General features: G+C 38.3%; 1 protein-coding gene across 1 annotated transcript in view; it reads left to right on the top strand.

The window, feature by feature from the left end:
* Positions 1 to 21,992, top strand: part of NALCN (sodium leak channel, non-selective) — a 206,297-nt gene that overhangs the window by 138,014 nt on the left and 46,291 nt on the right. Inside the window, exons 15-16 of the mRNA XM_026038354.1 lie at positions 11,078 to 11,214; positions 12,847 to 12,988. Coding sequence (XP_025894139.1) covers positions 11,078 to 11,214; positions 12,847 to 12,988 — 279 coding nt within the window. The remainder of the gene's footprint in view (positions 1 to 11,077; positions 11,215 to 12,846; positions 12,989 to 21,992) is intronic.

Below are 21,992 nucleotides of genomic sequence, written 5' to 3'. Positions count from 1 at the left end.
GTAAAAAATACAAAATATACAAACAGATTTCTAAAATATATATATATATTTAATTTCACAAATGCATATTTAAAATAATGTACTTGCTGCTCTGTTATGTATAGAGGTAGGTATATAATCTTTAAAGATATAGAAGTTTTTTAAAAGATATTTTAAGAAACAAACTGAAGTTTTATGTTCAACATTCTCGGCTTCATTATACTTTCTCATGTAATTTGTTTTCAACATGCTTCTTTCAGAAACACATAGTTCTTTTTAGTAGCATAATAAGCATCTGTTGGCAGCTGGGTATATAAATACTTTTCATCAGTTCTAAGTAGTTGGACTAGGCATCCAGTGCATAGGCAATCACCAACAGGGAAAGCTTATTAGTGTTGCTGCTGGGGCTTATCATTTCATCGTGTAACTTGTGACTGTCCTATAACATGATTGTATAAAGTTACCCTCATTCAGCTGGAGAACATGATTCGACTACTGCCCTGTGGGATTATGAAAAGAAAAAAAAAAAAGAATACAATGTAATACAGACTATTCTGAAATAATAAAGGTTTCACAGTCTATTTGATCAGTGTATTCCAGAGTTTCACTGTCACTGTCAGCAAGATTTCTCTTATGTGCCTCATTCGAATAGTATCATTTGATGTTGCAAATTAAGTGTTCTTGTCCTAGCTATAGTGATCATAATGAATAGATTAAACTTGTTGTGTTTGTAGTGACCTTTTAAGTATTAGAAGATATTATTAAAGTCATTGATCACTGACAATAAAATGTTCCTTTCCAGTGACACTTATAAACACTGCAAAGCATCAAAAAAAGGAGATGTTGTTTGTAGGCACAGGTCTGCATTGCCACGACTGAAAGAAGCTGCACACAACAGCTTATGCATCTGCATCACAATCTGCGATGAGTATCACTCAGTATATAGATATAYGTAACCGCTTACATCTCTGACAGCAGTCACAGATTCATAGGAAATACATAGGTTGCTTTAGGAATATTCCATTAGGTCCACATAGCACAGTTGTATTCCCTACTGTGCAGATGGAATTAAGCAGTCAATCAAGTTGGATATGTTGCATGTCCACATCAGTTATTATCCCATGTAATTCCTCAGAGGATGCATTGATCAGCTTATATACATCACACAGAATTAAGGTTTTGTGCTAGGGAATCAAATTCCAGTCTTCCTATACCTCATTGCTAAGAAAATCTAGATCAATGATATATTGTTTTATTAAACTATGAGCAGAGCCACAGAGGTCCCCTACAGAATGAGCCTTTTATTTCAATGACCTCATYGCCATTCTGCTTTTTTTATACTTCTCCCAATGTCTGTATCCCAATAGGAGGTCAAGATGATGAGTTTCTCAGTCACTCACAGCCTGTTTCTCTTGCATGTCCTCAGCTCTTTTAAAATAAATGGGAGCTGCCTGTGGTCAGAACCTTTAAAAATCTTTTTCTAATTATCATCTCTCAGATGATTGGATCTATTTTTCTGTGAACCCAACAGGGCAGATGAAGTTGTATGTCTTGGCTACCTGTAGGTAAGCACCATTTACTAAGCTACCTCCATGAATTTTCCTTTGTGAAGGCTCTGGAATAGGCAAGCAAAGATTTGAGAGTCCCTGAATTGCAGCATTGCAGTGCTGCTTCCTTTGCTTCCTGCACAGAAGCATTCTTCTTGGTTGTAATGAACTTTACCATCACCCTYGATGAACATGTTGCACTCAATATTGAACAATCCTGCTTGTACAAGGGAAGAATTCATGCATTTTGTGCTTTTGCTCACTTGAAGATATCTTAGGTGCTTATTGTTCATCAAAAATAGAATTTGTAACAAATAACAGTGCCCAGTATTGGAGAAGTCTTACACAGTTTCTCTGATGAAGCAGAGCATGTAATGCTTGTGGTTTTATTATAATACAGGTCATTTGGTGGTTTAGCAATGTTTGTATGGAAACAAAAATATTTGTTACTTATCCCAAGAAAAAATAATGCATTTGAAAATGACAAAGTTGCATTTGTATGTAAAAAAACTATTACAAGAATAGGTGTGCAGGATAGGATTAAATTTATACTTTATTTCTATTATCTACTTTAAACCATCCACCCTGAAATGTATCTACCCTTGAATTGTTTCAAAATAGGGATGGAGTTTTGTCTTATTTAAACTAAGTCATCTTATCTTTTCTTATCTTAACTAGACATCTACCCTCAGCTCAGAATTTAGCCTATCTAAATCAAGAAACAGACCTGTTTAGGATCTTTTCTGTGTACCAAAAGCAGGCTTACTGCCATGGTGTATTAGTATACATACATCTAGACATATAACTAAGCTCTTCCCTTTCCAAAACTACTTACTMCAAAAATAGGAATTGTCCAAACTGCCTACTGGGAGTGTCCTCTGCCATGGTAAGCCCCAAACTGTGCTCAGGCATCATTAGGGAGAACACTAGCTGTCCCAGGGTGAAACTGCTTGCTAGTGGCTTTACTAACAGTTTAACAGTTCGAAGATTTCCAGTTCTTAGGCCCATAGTCCAGTGTTTTAACGTTGCTGGTACAGATGTAATCTTAGGCTGTTTCTTCATTCAGTGAAGGAGGTACCCTAAGGGAATTTTCCATCCTACTTGTCTTACTTGTATGTTAGGATGGGATAAGTTGATACCTGAAGATACTGCTTTCTGTAAAAAGTGTCTGGATGATTCAGTTAAACCATACATTGGACATTCGGACACCTAAAATTAAGTGGGATGAGTCTTATCACAGATAATATGGCCTGCATTTATCATGCCTAACACTGAGCATCAGACGTCTAACTTAAGAATATCCTGGATATAAACTCTTTATTTTTTCAATGAAAAAAAAAATATGTCTGAAAGCTGTAGTCAGCCTAAGATCTATCTGCACAGACTTCTAGAAGTGCTTCTGTCAATCATAACTATGAAGAAATATGAAGACAACCATAACTTCAGGTAGGTGTCTGAGTCTAAAGGCAAGAACTTTGAATCTAGTCTAGCAAACACATTTCTTGGACCCTGATTGCAGATGGGACTACACAGCATCTTAGATTTCACCTTTTGAAAATAGTGTAGCATATCACTGTAAGAGGGGAAGTAATCTTGGAAATACCGCTGAAATATAATCAAGTTTGCCTGGGTCTGTAGRCAGTGTGAAGTAATGGGCCTGACAAACGTATCTGATTTATCTCAGTTAATAAAAGAGAAAATCTTTGACACCTTGGATTCCCATTCCTTATTAAATAAATGGACTATATCTTAGCAAGATTTTGCTAGAGGAGCTTTGCAGCATTTGAATTGCAGTCACATCATGTCGGCAACATTTCTTCCTGAGAGACTGATAGGAGCTGCAATTACCGAAAGAAAACTATTACGAAAACCTATTTGTGAAACCTTACTCAATGTCTTACTAATTTGGAAGAATCCATGCAAAACTGAGGAATAAGTCATTTAAATGAACAATTGGAAGATGGCAGTCACAGCTTCAAATTGTACTACTTGCAACTTATAAGCCTTGTGACACAAAAAAAAGTTTTTTATTAAAAAAAGACCTTGTGTGTATGAGAAATACGTAAGTAATCTTGTTCCTCCCTCTGCCAAAAACTTTTTCAGYTTGTTTTACTCTTGCGCTATCAACAGTGCAGTCTCTATTGTGAAGCCAACAACACTATAGTCATACTTTTGGTACATTTCACTGAAGATTTCCCAAGGCAGCACAGAATATGGTTAAAATCAATGTAGGTTCCATTTTACCATCCCTACAAAGAGGGGCATTTTTGATTGCCTGTATTGTGCCTCTTTATTCGTGTGAGCTCAAAGGGCAAAATTTATGACGGTAGACAAGCCTAGATTTGGACTGTTAACTAAAAGCAGATAGGAGAGCAAGACCAAGTGCTAAACTCTTGGTGCATATTGCTTAACCCAACTCACAGCATTGAGCTGGCACTGTGCTGTGTTTCCAGTTACTTTCTCCCTAAGGATACTGTGGTGAGGTTCAGCTCTGAGGCYGCCCCTGGAGTACTGGGTGCAGTTCTGGACTCCCCAGTACAAGAGGTACGTGGACCTTCTAGGGAGGGTCCAGAGGAGGGCAACAAAGATGATGAAGGGACTAGATGAAGGGACTTGTACGAGGAGAGACTTGAGTGAGCTTGGGCTGTTTTCTCTGGAGAAGAGAAGGCTGAGAAGGGATCTGATTAATATGTGTAAGTACCTGAGGGGTGAACGTAGGGAGAAGGGAGCCAAACTCTGCTCAGTGGTGGCCAGTGATAGGACAAGGGGCAATGGGTGTAAGTTGCAACACAGGCAGTTCCATCTCCATGTGAGGAGGAACTTCTTTCCTGTGGGGGTGCCAGAGCCCTGGCACAGGCTGCCCAGGGAGGCTGTGGAGTCTCCTTCTCTGGAGATCTTCCCAACCCGCCTGGATGCCGCCCTGTGCTCCGTGCTCTGGGTGTCCCTGCTGGAGCAGGGGGTTGGACTAGATGATCTTTACAGGCACCTTCCAACCTCAGCCATTTTGTGATTCTGTGATTCTCTGATTCTGTGAATATTTTACTGAAGGGGCCGCTTCCGAAGGAAGCGCTGACATGACCTCACCAACTTTGATTCCTGTAACCAGCACAGTCCCCAAAGCTGAACCAGCAATCCTCACATCTTAAGAGCTCACAAGCTCTTACATCTCTTGACGCAGGAAATGCACAGCCCAGGTTTCATGCTTCAAGCAATTCTCARGTGAACTGCATGTAAAAGCTTCCATGTCATTTCAGATGACTTGGAAAAAAAGTAGAAAAATAATTACTGTAATTTTGTCACAGGACCACCCCACAGAGCCTGGAGGGAACTTAGTCCTGAACACTGTGAAGTATGGTTGAAATCTTCCAACCTTGTTAGTCTTTTATTTAGCTCTATGGTCACACCTAATAAGGTCTACACATCGTAAATACTGCCTATTGCAAGTATTACGTTTATTCAGATGTAACAAACTCAACCTACTGGATTTTGTCGATATTTTGGGCCTTACATTTCAGATTGCTTTTTACCTTCTGTTTGTGAGAGTTCAGTTTGCTTTACAAACAAAAATGTGAGTTTACTTATTTATTTAATTGTCAATAGAAAAGCAATTGTAAATGACTGATTTGCTTCAACTCTAACCCAAGCACAGGAACAAAAGTGTTCATACAAACTGATGCCAAAGCTCACTGTGGGCTTTGCAAGTTTGCCCATGCACGTACCTTCTTTTAGTGAAGCTCATTCGTATAAAAAGATTACCAGATCTGCATAGCTGAGTAATAGCAGAAACGAAAATAAGTGGCTCATTTAATCTGCCTTCCTGATTTTTAATTGTGAGATTTACAAGTCATTTATTGCTAATTACTTGCATTTCCTTCTAAGCTGTTTTTGGCAAGCTGAGGTGAGGGTAAATCAGAGTGTTCAGATAAGCAAAAGCTTATAGAGAACTACTGCAGAGGTGCTGGTCTCAGTTTATAATGTCCTTCATCCTTTCCTTTATTTGCATTACCTCAAAATGTTTTGTCTTGGAGCACATAGTACATCCTCCTACAAGCATAGCATAGACACTGTAAAGACACTCAGTTCTTCAAAAAGAGCTCTAAATGGAGATACCCACTGAAAAAATGTGGGTATATAACAATGCACCATAATGTACTAAATAATATTAATTTAAAACTATCCTGTAATGAGACCCCCCTGAACTTTCTCAAAAGGTTTGAACTTTCCACACTCACCATGAAATTATTCCGGGCAACTGGCCAGTTCCTAAATAAACTCTGTGTATCAATGGTGAAGCTTTTAATTTTGAACATGATTGATCTCCAGCCATTATAAAAACTGTCAGCTAAAATGAAGGAGTTAATTGCAGTTAATTTTTCATAATCATATTATTTCATTGAAATATTTACACAATGATTAAGTGAATTTCACTTACCTCAGTCAGTCACTTACCTTGACTCAGACCACTCGAAAGTATATCTTTCATTCTCTTTATTTTCCATGGTGTAACTGTTCTTTCATGATCAAAATTATATGGGTAAAAACAAAGCAAAACAAAAACTTAGGAAGGGTGGGTCTTATCCCTTCTGACATGGTTAAAACTATTTATCCTTTGCCATGTTCTCACCATAGTGTCAACATCTTGGAAACTTAGCGACTGCATTAAATTTCAGCTTTCAGAGCATTAGTGTACATTCCTGTTTCTAAATGCAAGTCAATGATGTTCACAGATACATACGTTAGCTCTGTGAACTGCTCTCGCCGTCAATACGTCTGTGTCCATATTAGCTGACTGGAGCACGTCCACATTGCAGGCTGCCTGGCTGCAGTCTATAATGAGACTCTGCAGTCTATAATGAGACTTTGGCCTGTGCAGGCACTTCTCCCACCTCTCTGCTTCTGCAGAAGGGAGTGTGGGCTGGATGGCCGATGTGAAACCATCCTGCATTTATCTGGAGCTCTGAAGCACACTGCAGTCTGTCTCCTGTGGTAGAAATGGAGACGCACTGTGGGACTGCAGGACTTGTAGTCTCCAATGCTTTAATGTCCCCTCAGTGGCTCCAGGTGCTGCTGTCGAAGAAGCTGCATTGCTAYTGAAGAAGCTGCATTGCTATCGAAGAAGTTGCATACATGCTTTACAAGAACATGCTACTTTCACTCGGACCAGAGTGAAGTCAAAAAGGTTATTATTTGTGTGATTAGAATATCATAGTGTTTCAGGATAAAAAGGTTTAGAATCACCATTTCGTGCCTTCGCTTTGCGGTTCTATGTAACATTGCGTATATGTCTGTGTGCCTGAAGTGTTGTAATATACCRCATATTTATATGTACTCTATGCGATATACCATACATTCAAAAACAAAATTGTAAGTGACAGCTTTTGCTTTTATTTCTGAAACATGGATGAGGGGCCTTTCACAGCTGGCAGAGGTGTGGGAATTTGTTAAGAGCCTTGTGCTGTGCTGTCTTGGTCTGGACAGACCCTCATCATTATGTGGGAAATGTCAGTTTCTTCCAACACGATTAACTCCTGTGATTGCTTTTTGACCATTCCAACACAGTTGTCTGACTACTGCTGGTCTGTGCTATAGAGCTAACACTACCCCTTGTTCTTGCTAGCCATCTCACTTTTCTAACATTCATGCCTTTCCCTATATTTAGGACACCCACTTAGAGAGTCTTTTTGCTTTCAAGGGCCGCTATTAATTACCCTAATTCCTCTTTTAGTAAATCCCCCTCTTGTCTTACACATTACACAAAGGCACATTCTTCAAAGACATGTTTATTTGTGCCCTGTATTTACAAATAAATTTACAGCTGATACTGCATTAAATGATGTGAAATCATCCCACCTTGATGCCCTCAGCTGTGCTACAGAAGAGAATCAGCAGAATGAAGTAGTTGGTGCTAAGGCCACTACACTTTCAGTATAGTCATTTAGTGGGTTTGCTTCAGAATAGTTTGAACCTAATACCATGGACTAAATGACCCATCACACATGGTGTCTGAAGCCACCCTAAGGACCAGCCGTTAATTTTGATCCTTAGGTCAGTCTCTGCCCTTGGAGTGTATCTGTGAGTAATGGAAGTGGAGCTTGTGGTTTTGTCTCCTCCAAGAGGAGCTTGGTGAGACTTCTCACTGAAATGGTTCACAAACTAACCTAGTATATAACAGGTGGGGATGWTTGGGCGATTCACTTCCAATTGCTCCAAATCAAATGCACATATGGCCGTAATGTCTTTCAGAAAAATATAAATATACTGATCTATTCACCAGTAAGTCTGTCTTTCTCACAGCTGTCTTTTGTGCTCATCTTAGACTGTTATCTGAATTAGATCTGGGTTTCTTGATGCCAAGGCCCTTGTATTGAGTGTGTCATTCAAGCTACTGTGAATCTGTGGAATCCCAGGCTGAGATTTCCTCTCCTTCACACCTCATCGTTTACATATGTTTTGATCTTGTTTCTTCTGATCTAGGTCCAAGGCAGACACCTGTACTGGCTTGTGCCCTTAACTAGGCCCTTGTAAACTTAAGCCTGGCCAAAGTAGACATCAGTTCCTTTGCAGGAAACCTTCTATGCCAGGCTGACAAAAGTTTGGTGAACTGCTCCTGGTAAGCTCTTGGAGATGGAGACAAGAACTATATAGAACAAATCAGGCCAGTGTGTATCTCTTTTTCAATAATTTCAATATTAATTTTAATATTCATAATATTAATTTTAAATATCTGGAGAAAATGGCCTGATGTTTTATTTTGGGTTGAGCAATTGCTAACAGCACTTTGCATTCATTACAACATTTCAGCCTAGTACTGTACTTTTAAAAATACATGTGCTTGTTATGCACTGAAGAAAGCTGAAATTTGAAGAATTTATGCAGCAGTACAAAACAGGATATACGTCATGTGGAGCAACAATTACAACCTAAATGTGTAGAGAAGAACTCAGTGTTAAATGCCTCAAGCTCTGCAATATGTAATATTATCACAGCATGTGTAATTGGAGATATTCTGTAGAATTGCTTTCAGTTGGGATTATTTTAAAGCCTATCTGGAATCATTCTGCTTTGGGACTATTGCTGTTCCCCTGCTTAGCACTTCAGCTCTAGTTCTCACTAATGTGTGTGCTGTGCAGATTTCAGACAGCATTGCCATCCATCCTGTGTCCTCTGCTCTGTGTGCACTGACTCCTGTGAACAGGAGTCTGTAGCTATAGCAGACATTTTATGTCAATGTCAAAACCTGCATGTCTGTGCAATGTTTTCCTATTAAAATACCTAACAAGAACCTAGCATTCGTTTTGCTCTAGAAATTACCCGAGGGGAAGGAGTGACCTCTGCAAAAAAGACTTTTCAACAATATAATGGTTCAGAAAATCTGTATAATTATGTGCAGCTCACTTCTTTGTCAATGAAAGCTTTCTCTTCCRTGGTACTCTGATACTTCAAGCGTTCTGTCTAGTCAGAATTGGAAGTGATGTGGCACTTTCCACCAGAGATCTCTTTAMAGAACTCATAGATTTCCATTTAAGGATATTAATCATTATTCTCAGCCTAAAAATTCCCCTTCTTAATTTGATCCTCTTATTCCTATATCTAGGATAGGATAAATTTATRACAGATTCTTGGAGTAATTTGTATTGAAATATTTCATTCATAATTTCACATCTTCCTCCATACGTTGTTATTAGTTATGGTTGCTGAAGTATAAATATCGAGTCCCTTTAGTCTCACTCTCTTTTTTTCTCCTCTCCCACAGTCAGTTTCTGTAAAACTCTTTTTTTATGGTTCACTTCTAAACTATCTTGCCTGGTCARTGTGAAGCTGATAAAATGGTATTTGGAACGGAATACACACCAAATGCAGACACTTCGGCGCAAAGCAGTGAGGAGCTGTTGACTTCTGTGCCTATTTCTAAAATTATATATTATCTAGTCAACAGAGAGTGCCTGTGAGAATAGCCATTGGCTGCTTATGTAATTGGTGCCCAAACTCACCTTTTGATGCTGTGCTGAATTACAAGCTCTTGTTTGGTTTCTGCTCTTATTGCTCTAGATTTTTTTTCAGTTTTTATTATATCCCCACCCTGTTTCTAAATATGTCCTTTTCCTTGTCCTCAGTGGTGTTTGCAACTCTTTACTTTTTCTTATTTTATTAATGCCATAATTTCTTCCTTTTAAGGACAATTAATGAAGAAGCTAAGTAGGAATGGACATAACACAGATTTCTGCAATATTGGCCTTCTCTTCAGAGTTTCATCACTGGCATTGCTTTTTGTTTGCAACCCTTCAAATAGTTCTTAGTCCACATGACAGTTCATATCCAACCAAATATGAATTGATTTTCCGTTTAAGCTGTCCTAAGGCTGGAAGTGATGCTGGTGCTGACAGGACAGCAGAGCAGCAGCGAGGTTTTCTATGGCATGCTGTGGGAGCAGACATTACACGAGGCAGCACGAATGGGAGTTAAAGCTCCATTTGATGATGTCCTGGCCAGTTCACCCTGGTAAAAATCTATAGCTGATGTCTGTCAGCACTATTCCTCGTGGCAGGTGCTCCTCTTGAAAAGCTGTTTTAACATGTAAGCTCCTCAGCCTGCTTCCCAAGGAAGTAGGAGAAAGAGAACATAACTTTACATCTAAGGGGGCTCAATTATAACTATGCTTATTAAAATAGTATGTGATATTTGGACATATAGAAATCAGTATATTCTTAATGTTCAACTTCCCATTTAACATAAACATAGATCCCTACTAAACTTTTCAATTGTTAGTGACTTTTTTTTGACTTAATATTTTGTTTTAATGACCTCAGCTGCATAAGGTAATCAGAATTCAGGAGTAGTATTTCTGTATCACATTTCTTCTATACAATATTTCATTAGTTGCATTGAGCATTTTTCTGTATAGGTAGGTATATCAGTAATATTGTACTTCATTACGTGACACTTAAAGACTCTTATGAGTGCCAAATGCCTTATGTGATTTGATGCAACTCAGTATCTGAGTGTACTGATGTGGATGAACACTGTGGAGTCCTTTCTTACTTCTTAGGATATTCATCGAAATGTTCTTTTTACTGATATTTCATGTTCTGAGGGCTGGATGCATTTAAAATTTTAAATATTCTCCTTTTAAATGCTGTGCTCTGTTTGAAAATCAAAGAGCTGTCAACATRTACAGAAAGATGTGTCTAATAAGAAAAAAGCATTGGTGTTTATTTCCCTGATAAACTGTGAAGGAAATGTAGAAATCAGCATATTAAAAAATGCTCCAATATGCTTCATATTTTAAAATTAAAATTATTAGTAATCTTCACATTTTATGACTTTCAAATAAAGGTGTATGAAATTGTTTGTTATTTATCAGTTTCTAGCCCAAGCTAGCCCATAAACGCTTGAGTATCAGATTTACCCTCTGCAGTTCTTTGCTGCCATCTTCTGTTTCTTGCTGTTGTTGTTCTTAGATTCTGAAAAGCAAAGCGGCTGCAATCCAACAAAGCAAAAAAAAWTCTACCATTTCATTTCTTTCTCTCTCTCTTTTTTTTTTTTTTTTTTAGCTAAAGCAAAGTGAGGCAAATGCAGACACAAAGGAGAAGCTTCCATTGCGTTTACGCATCTTTGAAAAATTTCCTAACAGGCCACAAATGGTGAAAATCTCCAAGCTTCCTTCAGATTTCACAGTTCCAAAAATAAGGTATTGAAATGCTTCCTTTGCTTATATGCTATAAATCTCTTTGATACCAGAAAACACTAAAAGTGTGTAATGTTTTGCTTGTGGGTTGAACAGATAATTAGAAAATCAAAACTGAAACAGAATCAGATTGGAGTCTGATGCATTTTATTTTCAAAATAAAAAATTGTAGCTCTCTGCATGTCACACACAACTAGATTCACTGAACAAGGCATAACTGATACAAGTAGAATATGATTAGAAAGTGCATTTTGTTCCTTCACTCCCATTTGGGTTTTATATTCTTGGCTGAGGTAACTAGCTCGCAGTCTAATCTCTTCTCATCTAGCTTTTTTTAAGATGTGACCCAATGCAAATCATTAGAACGGGTTGCCTAGCTTGTCCGATAGCAGTTATGCTAAAATGACCTGGACTCCTCTTTGGATTTGAATAGGTAACACTTTTCTGTAAAACAGAATTTACAAAAGTACCAGACCCTTGGTTGACCCCTAGGTGGTCAGTTATAGTGTAATTATTCTTGACATGGTCCCAAGAGCAGATCAGAGCAATCCAAGGCTGCTCAAGCACACAGACTGCTAAAACTGAGCTTGCAGCCCAGGGCGGCCACACAGGCTTTGCCTCTTCCACCGTCACCAGCGAGCCCACACTGGGAGAGGGCATGGGGTAAGAGACAGCTCTCAGTGTTCGTATCTCTTCAGATTACATTTATTTTGGTTAAGCTCTTAAGAAAGCTAATACACCTGGTTTGATCAGGTGCTGCCCTCTCAGCTGCATGAAAAGAATGGTTCTGGATGGAAGGGTCAGGAAGAAAAGCCTTCCCCCYTTAAGGAGGAGGCATAGCTATTTTATTTTTAGCTCCACAATACTGTTTAGTTGTATACTGGGGGTGTTTTTCTCCTAGTCCTTGTCTTTTTCAGTATTTCTTTCTAATGTCGTTTCTCCCAACATACTCTAGCTTAATATGTTATCTTACTAACTACAGAAAAACTTTAAACAATCTCTAGGAAAGCAAAACTTCATACCTAAAGCAACTGTACTTTGTAGAACACGCTCTCCAGATAGAGATTAGTTATAATATAGTCAGTTTATACAGGGAATAGTTTATCTCTAAACCTAAAACACAGCAGGATAAACATGCATTTCTTGTAAACAGAAAGACTTATAGCATTTAAATATGGTATATGTGATCCATAGCTAAACTGCTTAATATTGGCTTTCAGAGCAGTTTTTGAACAGATGTTGTTTGAAATCTTGAAAATCTTGAAAATAATTTCTGGCAGAAAGTATGTTTCCTTTGGATTATACCAGCATTTGCTTAGCATTGAAATAACAGCTCGTGTAAAGAACTCAAGAAAAGCTGAAAGATGCAAAGGGGCTTTAAATAAATATTTAACACTTTAATTGGCAAATAAATAAAAACCAGAATTATTAAAAAAGCTTTTCTTTGAAGCTACATACATCCACCTCCCATTTCAGTTATGTATTTGATAGCTGTTTAATCAGTTGTTTCTGCAGTCTGACCAACTATACCCCTGTATTTTTTTCTTTGCATTAATGGGTTGTAGGACATTAAAAATAATAGTAATAATTCTAATTGCTTTTTTAATCCTTCATTATCTTCTATTTGTTCACCAGGGAAAGTTTTATGAAGCAGTTTATTGATCGTCAGCAGCAAGATACCAGCTGTTTGCTGCGAAGACTTCCTTCAGCTTCTTCTTCCTCGTGTGACCACTCTAAAAGATCTGCAATTGAAGAAAATAAATACATTGATCAAAAGGTAAATGTAGCATTCAGGGCAGCAAATGTTTTTACTTAAGAACTGTGAGGAAGGAGCTCCAATTCTAGTCTRTCAAATTACTAAAGCTCAGAACACRACGTTCAACAACAGAAGACAGGATAATGGGCTGTATTTAATTTGGATGRTTAAACAGACAGCTCAGCAGATCTCCATTTGGTTTAAATTTTCCTATTTCCTTTGGCTTCAAAATTCAGGATTAGATGCATTTTTTTTAATGCATCCATCTTATGAACCTAATTCTTTAAAATATTCTTACTGTGACTCAGTCAGAGGTTGGTAGAAAATAGAAGTCCACATGGAATTTCTGAGTCACTTGCTGCCATTGGTGCAATGTTGAAGACACACTTCATTGAAGTGAAGTTCTCTGTAATCATTGGAGATGGGCAATAATATAATTATTCTAATTATTTAGGGGACATTAACCTATCTTTAGGTCTGGGAATCACTAGAAAACAGAGCTGTTGTGTTGAATTCAGTCTCCCAACTGGACTGTCATGGGTAGTTGGATTTGAAAAATATCAGGATGTTTGGAATGATGATGGCAATGATGCAACAGCATAGGATGAAACTGTGTGACTTCTAGCACCTTGCAAAACAAAAGTGTCTGTAAAAAATAATCATCGGCCTTCGTGGAAGATACTGATTTCCCGGATTTTTCATGGTATTTGTACTGATATCACTTCTGTATGATTCCCAGTATTGTATAACTCATTAATGACTATCTGACCAGACAAAAGAATAGTCTTTCAGCCCATGACTAACATCTTGGGATTTATAAATACATTTGAAGTCACAGAATCATGGACAAGAGAGAGAAGTCACATGTTGTAGTTAAGCAGTATAACTCTGTAACGTAAGACAGCATTAGCAAAGGGAAGAAGCAGGACTAGGGAAAGCAATACTTTTCTGCTAATGAGAGGCAAATTGCAAAATATTGTTCATTTTCATCCCTGTTTCAATGCAATCACTCATTTCTGTGGCCAGTGTCTTCTATGATACCAGCTAATCAAAGCTGCACAGGAAGGCCTGAGAGGAAGATCTGCGATTTTTTTTTTTTTAATCAAACAAGTAAGGTCATAGGAACCAAGCCTGTATGGCTATTATATGCTCCAAGAAGCATAGCAGAAATGTTGGATAAAGCATTAACTGACAAACATAGAGGTCAGCAGAACTAGAGAGGCTTGCCAGGGATGGTTCACCCACGCACTGTGCCAGGGAAAGCAGAGTGCCTCTCTGCCACAGAATGGAGGGATAAACAGAAACCTTAAACTTGTCCCAGTCGCATAGAGAAGTCCACAATGTGCAATGCAGAGTGCATATTGAATGCACACTTTCAACAGATCTGTTTATATAAAGATATTTTAAGTATGTAAAGTTGCAGTTTTAACTCCTGCTCTCTGCTGTTCACAAAAGTGAACCCTGATTGATTACACTTAAAGATGAATTGACAATAGTTTATTGAATGAGATCTGGCAATATGAAAATGAAATGCAACATTCTTTTCGTTTTTTCTCTTCTCTCCAAGAGCAAATGTGTATGATCTGATTTTCATTTTGAATTATGTGTTTGAAAATTGCATTTGCACTATTCAGCTTGCCTTAAGCATGCACGTTTGTATTTCTATGCCTCAGAGGAAGAATCAGTGATGAGTAACATTTCTGGTAAATGCAGCTTAAAACCAGGTATTTACACATTCTTGTTATGAAGAAAAAAGTGTTAGGTAGGATTTTGTCAAAGTAATTACTCCAGCTTTCTATAGTTAGAGTTGCCATGGCAATCTCATTTTTATATGAACAAATCTTCTTAAAAATGTGTTATCCTTAAAACAAGCTTAGAATAAACAGTTGCTTTTAAGCATAAACCTTGCGTGCATATTTTACTTTTCTTTGTCAAAAAGAAACCTGACCAAATATATTACTAATGCCAGTGRCTAGCAGGATACATTCTCTCTATTCCTGATGGTGACTTCAGAAGCTTTTCACATCTTTTGTTGCATTTAGTTGGGAGAAGTGTAGGGATCCTACTGACAAATCTAATTCCCTTTTTTCCTTTGTGGTGCCTGTAGTATGGCCAGCTTCTTCATTTCCTCCTGGATTTATATCAGCACTTGTGTTCTACACCTGCAGAAGTGGTAGACAGCATTTGAATACTTTTAGCCCTTTCACTTGTCATAGAATCATAGAATGCCGAAGGTTGGAAGGGACCTCAGAGGTCATCGAGTCCAACCCCCCTGCTCACGCAGGGTCACCTAGAGCACGTGGCACAGGGCTGCATCCAAGCGGGTTTTAAAGATCTCCAAAGAAGGAGACTCCACAACCTCTCTGGGCAGCCTGTTCCAGTGCTTTGTCACCCTCACAGTGAAGAAATGCTTCCTTAAGTTCCTGTGGAACTTCCGATGCTTCAGTTTGAAGCCATTTCCTCTAGTCCTATCCCTGCCCACCACTGAAAAGAGGCCGCCCCCCTCCTCCTCACTGCCTCCCTTGAGGTATTTATACACGCTGATCAGGTCCCCCCTCAGCCTCCTCTTCTCCAGGCTGAACAGGCCCAGCTCTCTCAGCCTTTGCTCATASRGCAGATGTTCCAGGCCTCTGATCATCCTGGTAGCCCTGCGCTGGACTCTCTCCAGCAGCTCCACATCCCTCTTGTACTGGGGAGCCCAGAACTGGACGCAGTACTCCAGATGTGGCCTCACCAGGGCTGAGTAGAGGGGGATGATCACTTCCCTCRACCTGCTGGAGACGCTTTTCTTAATGCACCCCAGGATCCCGTTGGCCTTCTTGGCCACCAGGGCACACTGCTGCCTCATGGTCAACTTGTCGTCCACCATGACACCCAGGTCCCTCTCTGCSGGACTGCTCTCCAGCAGGTCCACCCCTAATCTGTACTGGTGTCCAGGGTTATTCCTCCCCAAGTGCAGGACCCTGCACTTGYYCYTGTTGAACCTCATGAGGTTTCTCGCCGCCCAGTCCTCCAGTCTGTCCAGGTCCCTCTGGATGGCAGCACAGCCCTCAGGGCTATGCCTCAGGGCTACTTCAGCAATGTTCTTTTCTCTTTCTCAGCAAAACTGAGCTATAAATGTCCTGTTGTTTCTGTATTCAGAACCAATCTGACAGGTAATTCAAGATGATGGATAAAGCAAAACTTTCTTTGTTTTCTTTTATAACAGATACAGTAAATCTTTTCAGTATTTTAATTGCCTACTTCCTTGAAAAGATATTTTTAATTGTAAAAGAGAAGTTTATTTTAATTGCATTTTTTTCCTTTGTGGAGGTATTTAATCTTCTCAAAATAAATGAAAAGTCTGTTTATTCACATATATTTCCTGATATGTATTACTATGACCACAGTGGCAAGCAGATTAAAGTTATTTTTGTTTTCAATATATGCTAAATCAAAAGAACAACTTCCTAGAACAGCTATCTCTACTATAGTCCTTTTTTTCTAGTTAAGTCTGCAAGCTCCAAAAGTTTTTCCAGCTCTTCCAAATGGCTAAACTACTGTCAAAAGTAATAAACTAGCCCAAAACTATTATCAAGAATCACTTCTAATTACCTTAATGCTCTTAATCTTTTATAAAGCTTCTCAGAGTTCACTCACAGTATGTGAAGGAAAACTTCCTTCTTTATTTCTTGCCAGCCATGGCTGGGCTGTCTCTGTTGTGGTTGCTTAATAGGCAGCTTAGCTTGATACTTCGGTTTAACCATCTATGACTATCTGTACCTGAATGTGTAACACTGGGATCTCCTGGGGTTCTCTAAACTCATCGCTGCAGGAAATTCCATGGCATCGCCATCAGGGAAAATTTACTGTGGAAAAATAGAGAGGTCACCTCTAGTCAGGTGGCTGGTGACTCAGTTGGGGTTGAGACGGTTGATCTTTGCTCTCTCCTTGAGGGTCTGCGGAACAAATATTCTTATACCCATCAATCTCTTTGCTGACCTTCCTCACTGCATGCTGAGACTGGCTATTCCGCTGTGGTCTGCAGGCCATCACTTGAAGATCCTTGCATTTCATTAGGGAAAATAGGACTGACTAATTGGCTGAGGCTGCCTGTAGCAGAAAAGGCTGTTGCAGTAAAAGGATCCTAGAGATACTTTCTAGTGGAAGAAGGAAGACTGATAAGGAAAAATGCCATGAGAAAACCATTGCCATTTTACAATTGTGCCATTGTAAAATTCATGGAAAAAAAGTAGATGAGTGAGGAGTTAAAAAAAAAAGTGGAGATTACAGTCATGGCATTAAATGAATATTGTAGATGTGGGGAAAAAAAAAAGGAGCTTGCAGAGACAGAGAGGGAAGGAGGTTCTTTCATACTTCACAGMTGTATGAAAATTATTCACAGTGTGCCTGAAAATTCCTTACCTAACCAATATTTCAGCAATTCTCGGACAGGAGAACTGCATGAAATGTGTGTGCAYAGATGAGTTTTGTGTGAGTGGGTGGATGATAAGAAAGGAAGTTGGCAGAAAATGAAAACATCTCCTGTGGTGACTCTTAAAAGATCTTRAGGAATGATGACTGCAAGATTTAGGGAAAAAATTAATTGTAATGTTCACAACATGTCTCATCCATTGGAATTGTAGGAACATAAAAACATGTCRGAATACTGTCATAAAAGATGTACAACTTTCAGCAAACCTTGCTAAAAATTATTTGAGGAGGACCTTAATAAACTGGTTACTTAGCTTGGACACAGTACATCTCTGTTACATTATATTTCAAAATAGACAGGCTCCTGAGATGAACTTTGAAAGAGCCTTTGAAACATTGCTCAGTATGTATAGATACCCATGTGCATGTTTACAGCAATGGCACAGCAGGAGTGAATTAAAAAAAAAACAGTTTCCAATATATTCATACATTTTGTAGTGCAGACTTTGAGAATCACCTACCTGATTGAAATAATATAAACAGGACAGCCTGCTAATTTCTTCATTTGTAATATTAATTGCATAGTAGGAAACACATTTTCTCTTTTCTATCCTCTTTATCTTTCAGTTTGCAGTTTCAGTTTTATCTTTCAATTTTGTTTTTCACTGTGCAAGCAGTGAAGTGAGTAGCCTTTCTGGTCTCCCATTGGAACAAGATCCATAATTAAGGCCTAGCTTATGTGAAAGCTCCCACACTAGATGAGTCTCCTGTTATTAAACAGAATGAAGATGTATCATGAGAGGTCATGGATAGAAAGGTAGAGTTTCTCTCTAAGGTATCCAGGTCCGTGGCCATGGAGGACTATGAATATTAAGCAGCAGACGTTGCACTGGATTCTGCATTCTTTGGGGAATCAGTGCACAGAAAAGAGCATCGAGGTGGTTTGTTCATGATGACCTGTGCTGCCTGGCAGACAGACTGCTGAGCTTCGTAACAGATTTTTTAGGCTATTTGGCTCCTCTCCCAGATATGATCCTGCTGATATCTATTAAAGTTAGATGGGATGGAACACAAACATCAACCCAATTATAAGCATCATCCTGGAAGCGTTYGACTACTTCGTTGGAGGTCAGCTCTCTTTGATTTATGTAGAAAGCAGTGCTTCTCAGCACCTCAAGGAAAGTTTATGATTGTATCTGTTTACAATTTGACACACAAATTCAACACACAAGATTGACCACAACTTTTAATGCATGTCTGGTTAAGATCATAGATAGTCCATTTGTGAACTGCTGAGACATTGTCACCTATTCCTGATAAGATGTTGTTGCTTAATCTAGCAATTTGTTCCAGCCTGTCTTTTTCTGATCTCTGCTCAGCTTCTTTCATTAACTATTCTGTTTCTTGCAAAAAGAAGCACATATATTCTGAGAGTATTCTGAAAGTATTTTTCCTTGCAGAAAGTGCTTGTAATTGTCAGAACCGAAATAGCCTTTCAGCTCTTCCAAGCATGCTTTTCAGCATTGTAGACAGGGAATCCCAAGATATATTACAGAAAGTCATTGGGAGGGAAGCCTCACTCATAAGCTATATTTGTATTTGCCCATAACTTGATTTGTAGTTTTTCATACYTTAACAATGGTAGAATATTTTTGCATAAATTGTCATTCTCAGAAGTGAATGGTACTCCTCTAAACTTACCTTTGGACATTCTATTTTGCAAAGCAGAGTTTTGACACAGAAAGCACAAAAGCAACCTATTGTACTTCTGATTCTTGTTCTCTCCAAGTAATTTGAAAGAATAATTTTATCACATTAATTCTGAATRTAGCAGAAACTATTGAAATGAATAACAATATGGTGAGCATGAATTCCAAACAGAAAAGGATGTTTGTTTTTAAAGGTAATAATACTGCATTCTTTCTGAAGTTACGTTTGGAGAACTTTAAGAATATATATCAAAAATYTATTCAAACTGTATTTTAATCCCCCTTTCCTGAGTATCTGAGTAGACTTCTATCCTCCAGTTTTGGTTACCTTACAAAGCGCATTAATTAAACACAGCCAAGTGCCTCAATCTTACCTATTTATGTCAGTCACAAGACACTACCAAAATMTAGCTAACTGTAACATTCAGAGAAGCCATTAAAACAGCCTACTTGCTGTAATGGAAATGGCTTATAAGTCATTTTTCTTGCTCATTACAGWCTTTATTTTCACAATCATGACTTTTCTCCCCTGACTCTTCTCTTCCAGATCRTTCTAATGAAGTTATGTGTGAAAAAGCAGTGAAGTATTTTTATTTGTTTTGGAGAAATGGATTAGGGGACTTCTTTGTGTGTTTTGCCTTTTCAAAGGTTTCTTTATTTTTATTTTTTTTAGTTTTCACATAGAACACATGTAACAATGTGCCCCTGTATCTAARCAGGCAATTTGAAAACTAACAGAAAAAGAGAAAGACAAACTTGTAAAGTACATTCTATCATTAAAATGTCTTATCACGTACACATTTCTGCTGGTAATATTTTCCTTTTGTGACCATGTTTGCCTTCAGCAGAGAAGATAGAACTGCAGTAATAACAAGACACTATTCTGGTTATGGTCTTCCTCTGATTTTAAATTGCCTTGTCACTCTTGCCTCTACATAGTGTGTTCAAAATTCTCCCTGAAAAAGACCAATATTCAATTACATTTGAAGAGAAAGGAAATGGGGTACTCTGCTGTTCTTGAGTGCTGTAATTCAACACTTCTTTCCGGAATTAGCTTTCTATTTCATCACTTTTGCACTTAAAGATTTCTAAGGTTTGGTACAAAGGCCAGGAAGAGGCATTAAAACACAAGGGGATGATCATACCCCTACTGTTTTTTCAATCAAACAGAATTCATACACAGCGAAATTTTAAGGGCTGATATATTTTAGTGGAAAAGAGGAAGTGTTTGTRTGGAGTGAAGGGGGAGACAAAGTATGTTATGGGAAAAAAAACCCTTCTATTTGATCCTTGTGCTGTCCTTTTCTCCTCAGGAAAACTCATGCTCAGGATCCAGGACTCCTTGAAGTCCTGTAGTGTCTCTCTTCAAAACACTTTCCAAGAAGTGGATAATTGCCATTAACCCTTTGTTCTGGTGGAGGGAATTCTTATATGCTTATATCAACTTAAGTAGTGTTCTTGCCCACTCCTTCAGCCCAAAATACCTCAGAGCCTCGGGGTCAGCTTGGCTGTCCATTCGGTCTTACTTTCACCCAGCTCTTGGCTGATAGGAGTGACCTCCTGGTGCTTTTAACTAGCTTTTGCCACAGGTCTCTCTGGGTCCACTTCAGGTAAAGATGGAAAAGAAAACAAACAAATACAAACATGCCCCATGTAGCACTTTCCAAAAATCTACCTATTTAGACTACTGAAAGTGAAAAAACTCAAACTTTTTCCCAAAAAGGAAAACCCAACCATAGTACGAGGAGGCATAAAAGAGAGGGATTTAGCTCCCTCCCCAGAACTGCTCCCACATGTGAATGAGATGATGGACTTTCATCATTCCCCAGAAATCTTTTGAGGTTCCATTTTGTGGTTCCACTGACATTAACCTTCTTCACATTCCCAGACTCAGTTAAAAACAGTTCTTGGTAATGACCCTCCGGGAGGGTCAGTCCCAAGAGCATGGCTTTCCTGAAGAGGCAGGTAGCAAATGAAGGCTGGAAAATGAATTAAGGCTATTTCAGGAAAATGACTCCAGAGAGTTAAAGAGATTGTGCCTAATTCTCATTTCTATATGTCTGATCTAAAGGGACCACACTTGGCTCCTCATAGCACTTACTTACCTAATAGACCGCTTTCCTGACTGTTAATAGACCACTTTCCTGTGAAAGTCCAGGCTTTCAAAGTTCAAATGAAAATAATAATTTTGGCGTAGTTATTTATTTATTTTTAGATGAGGAAAATAGATTAGGTGATTTTTAGAAGTTCTTCATAATTGTATCTTTTATGATCTTAAGGCATTAAATGTTTTCCCAAAAAAAGCTTAAGAAATTTCCCAGCAATTTCTTTAAGATTTARATCCTTAAATATCTCTGAAATTTTTGCTATGTACCTTGCAGTCTTTGTGCAGCCTGGCTTTCCATGGAGTCTGATCTCATCAAGCCAAAGATGCACAGATGAAATGTGGTTGAACAAATAATTATGTATGCATTTGAGAGGCTGACTAGGAAAATATTCTAAATTTTATGAAATGCTTGAACCTTGGCTAATCTCTGCCAAATACATACTTCCTCCTCACTATTTTTTAATAACTCTGATATAATGCCTGATGTACTGACTTGACATGTTATTCTTTGAAGCTGTGCATATTTAAATAATGTTTATAACTAACAGTCCTTTCATCAAGACTATATCAGCTGACATCCAGCAAATTTCAAACAGAAGCTTTGGATTTTTTTTTCTTTGCTTGAGATATCTGGCTTAGTGCAGAAGAATACTCCCGGGTGGTACTGCAGTAGCATATAAAAGACTGCTCTTAACAGTACTTAGCTAAAATTCCCCAGAATATAATCTTTAAGAGATTGCTTTAGAAAAATATATTGCACGTGTGTGCACTTTTTTTTTTTTTTTTTTTTTTTTTT

This window comes from Nothoprocta perdicaria, unplaced genomic scaffold, assembly GCF_003342845.1.
Source record: "Nothoprocta perdicaria isolate Ctin4 unplaced genomic scaffold, notPer1 scaffold_208, whole genome shotgun sequence".
Lineage (NCBI taxonomy): Eukaryota > Metazoa > Chordata > Aves > Tinamiformes > Tinamidae > Nothoprocta > Nothoprocta perdicaria.
The sequence above is the reverse complement of the archived record's forward strand: the minus strand, read 5'-3'. Positions and strand labels throughout refer to the sequence as shown.